At 45.1% G+C, this 2,728-nt stretch overlaps 1 protein-coding gene across 1 annotated transcript; it reads left to right on the top strand.

Annotated features, from left to right (window-relative positions):
• The first annotated feature begins 522 nt into the window (after positions 1-522).
• On the top strand, positions 523-2,172 carry LOC124461838. Its single transcript, XM_047013296.1, has 3 exons — positions 523-709; positions 864-1,948; positions 2,044-2,172. Exons 1-3 carry the CDS (start codon positions 523-525, stop codon positions 2,170-2,172), a joined length of 1,401 nt encoding a protein of 466 aa, XP_046869252.1.
• The last annotated feature ends 556 nt before the right edge of the window (positions 2,173-2,728 follow it).

Genomic DNA, 2,728 nt, shown 5'->3' on the forward strand with positions numbered 1-2,728 from the left:
CCAAAAGCCACAAGGGATCCTGCTGAAGTCGCGTAGCTTGCGACATAAATGGCTGCCAAGCAAAACATCATCATCTTCTTCACAAAGAGGTGACGGAAAGCGTCCTGCATAATCATCGTGGGTCACTAACCAACCAGCCAGAATGCTATGTTCAAATAGTTCCAGTCACTTTGCACTCCAATTCGAAATCCGTCGATATCTACGCATTTATGGACGACGGATCGACTTTAACACTTGTAGAAGAAAAATTGGCTGATGCGCTCGAAGTGAAACGTTTCGCCAATCCCCTATGCATTAGATGGACCGGCGATGTTAGTCGGTAGGAGCCGGAATCCAAGCAGCTGAACTTGAGAATCTCAAAACAAGGACAGGGTAATAAATTATTTAGAGTAAATTAAGTCTGCACAGTTAAGTCCATTGGTCTCTCAGCCGAGACGATGATAGCAGATAGGATAAAAAAGAGATATCCGCTCTTAAAAATAAAATAAATAACATTTGCTAACGGAGGAAAAATCACCGCCGATGTTTACCAAGTCCCCTGATGAAGAGCGATCTCCACATAAACCTGGCAGGGTCAGATTGGTGTGGGACGCGGCAGCTCAATCATCGGGAGTAGCCTTAAATGACTTTCTTCTAAAGGGACCCGATTTGCTCGTGCCCTTGCTGCAGATTATGTTTAACTTTAGAATGAGAGCAATTGGCGTGAGCGGTGACATCGCCGAAATGTTCCATCGAATAGCAGTAAGAGAAGAAGACGCTAAAGCACACCCATCCTATGGCAAAATCAGACAACAGGCGTCGTAGAAACTTTCCAATTAAATGTGTTGACATTTGTGCTCACCTGAACGCTAAAAAACACGCAGATGAGTTTCCTTCGGCAGCTAAAGCTATTCAGAGAAGTCACTACGTAGACGACTACATCGATTCATGCCATTCAGAAGAAGAAGCCATTACATTAGCGAAGGAAGTTAGAGAAGTCCATGCACGCGGGGGTTTCCATATGCGCAAGTGGTGTTCGAAATCCAAACGGGTACTCGCTGCGCTTCGCGACACAACAACCTACGAAGAAAAACAGTTCTTTAACGGTGAAGAGATACACTCTTATGAGAAAATATTGGGCATGCGGTGGAGCCCACGTCAAGATGCCTTCACCTATGCACTAAAGTTTGTACGCCTGAAGCGCAACATAATAACGACAAAAGTCGCACCAACCAAAAGGGAAATTTTACAAGTTTTGATGTCAGTTTTTGACCCCATGGGTTTTGTATCCTGTATAATGATGTATCTCAAAATACTGCTCCAACAAGTTTGGCGATCGAAGATTGATTGGGATGAGGAAATACCACTCAACCTGCAGGATATGTGGCAATCATGGCTGTCCTTCTTACCCTTGATAGAGAACGTGCAAATTCCGAGATGCTATTTTAAAAATTGGCATGCAGAAGACTGCCAAGTTCAAATTCACGTATTCGTGGATGCGGGAGAAGACGCCTACTCTGCCGTTGCGTATTTCCGTATCGAACAGAATAACCAAATACTTTTGAGTCTCGTTTCAGCCAAATCCAAGGTAGCTCCATTGCAGCCGCTCTCGATACCCCGCTGGGAGCTACAGGCAGCAGTAACTGGAGCGCGACTGATGAAAAACATAATAGCACAACATGAAATCGACTTTGAGGAATGTTACTTATGGACCGACTCGAAAACGGTACTATCGTGGCTCGATGGAGACCCACGACGATATCAACAATATGTAATGTTTAGGATAGCCGAGATATGTGAGCTCACCGAGGCCAGAATCTGGAGATGGGTACCAAGCAAACTAAATGTTGCGGACATCGACACCAAACGACAACATAGGCCTGAAACATACACACAATGGTTCGAAGGACCCAAATTCTTAAAACTACCGCCGGCAGATTGGCCGACGGAAACTACCAATGAAAGGACAGTCACTGAGGAACTGCGTCCTCGTTTCCTTCACATGCGAAAGGAACCAGCAAAAATCAATTACGAGTACTTCTCAAAATGGAATCGATTGACCAGGGCAATAGCATGTTGGCTTGCTATACCGGAACATACAACAAGAATGTTACAACGAAGAGTACACAGCCATCGAAAACGGCCACCACGTTTGCCGGAGCAGTCCACTATGGAGGTTACAACTCTTCCTAAATGACCATGGAGTATTGTGTGTACGCGATCGAGCCAGCCGCTTCGCTGGCATCCCTGAAGGACGAATCGCTCTACCCACCCAACACTGGGTTACAAAGCTGATAGTCCGGCACTACCATGAACAATACTATCACATGAATCATGAGACTACAGTAAATGAGTTGAGGCAAAAATATTCCAAAACTAAGACCTCTCCTTAAAGGGATTCGTCGAAATTGCCAACAACGTAAGCTGAGTAGTGCTCGATCTATTGCACCCTTAATGGCGCCCCTACCGAGGGCTAGACTGGGTGCATTCAAGCCAGCGTTTACGAATGTAGAAGTTGATTATTTGGTCTAACAGTCATCGATGGAAGAAAGTCATTGAAAAGATGGGGCATGCTGATAACCTGCCTCACAATGTGAGCAATAAGCATTGAGATCGTGCATAGTCTAACCACAAATTCATGCCTAATGGGCTTAAGACGCCATATATCGCGCCGAGGTACACCAAAGGAAATATATTTCGATATCGAGACCAATTTTCGAGGGACCGATGCCTTTCTTAGAGACAAACT

The sequence above is a fragment of the Drosophila willistoni genome, unplaced genomic scaffold (genome assembly GCF_018902025.1).
Source record: "Drosophila willistoni isolate 14030-0811.24 unplaced genomic scaffold, UCI_dwil_1.1 Seg688, whole genome shotgun sequence".
NCBI lineage: Eukaryota > Metazoa > Arthropoda > Insecta > Diptera > Drosophilidae > Drosophila > Drosophila willistoni.

Bases quoted from the DNA above. Each gene is read 5' to 3' on its own strand.
- LOC124461838 (XM_047013296.1), top strand. From the start codon at position 523: ATGTTTACCAAGTCCCCTGATGAAGAGCGATCTCCACATAAACCTGGC. The intron at 710-863 runs GTGACATCGCCG...AAAAACACGCAG, and splicing joins GAGAGCAATTGGCGTGAGCG to ATGAGTTTCCTTCGGCAGCT. The intron at 1,949-2,043 runs GTCACTGAGGAA...TCGATTGACCAG, and splicing joins AAACTACCAATGAAAGGACA to GGCAATAGCATGTTGGCTTG.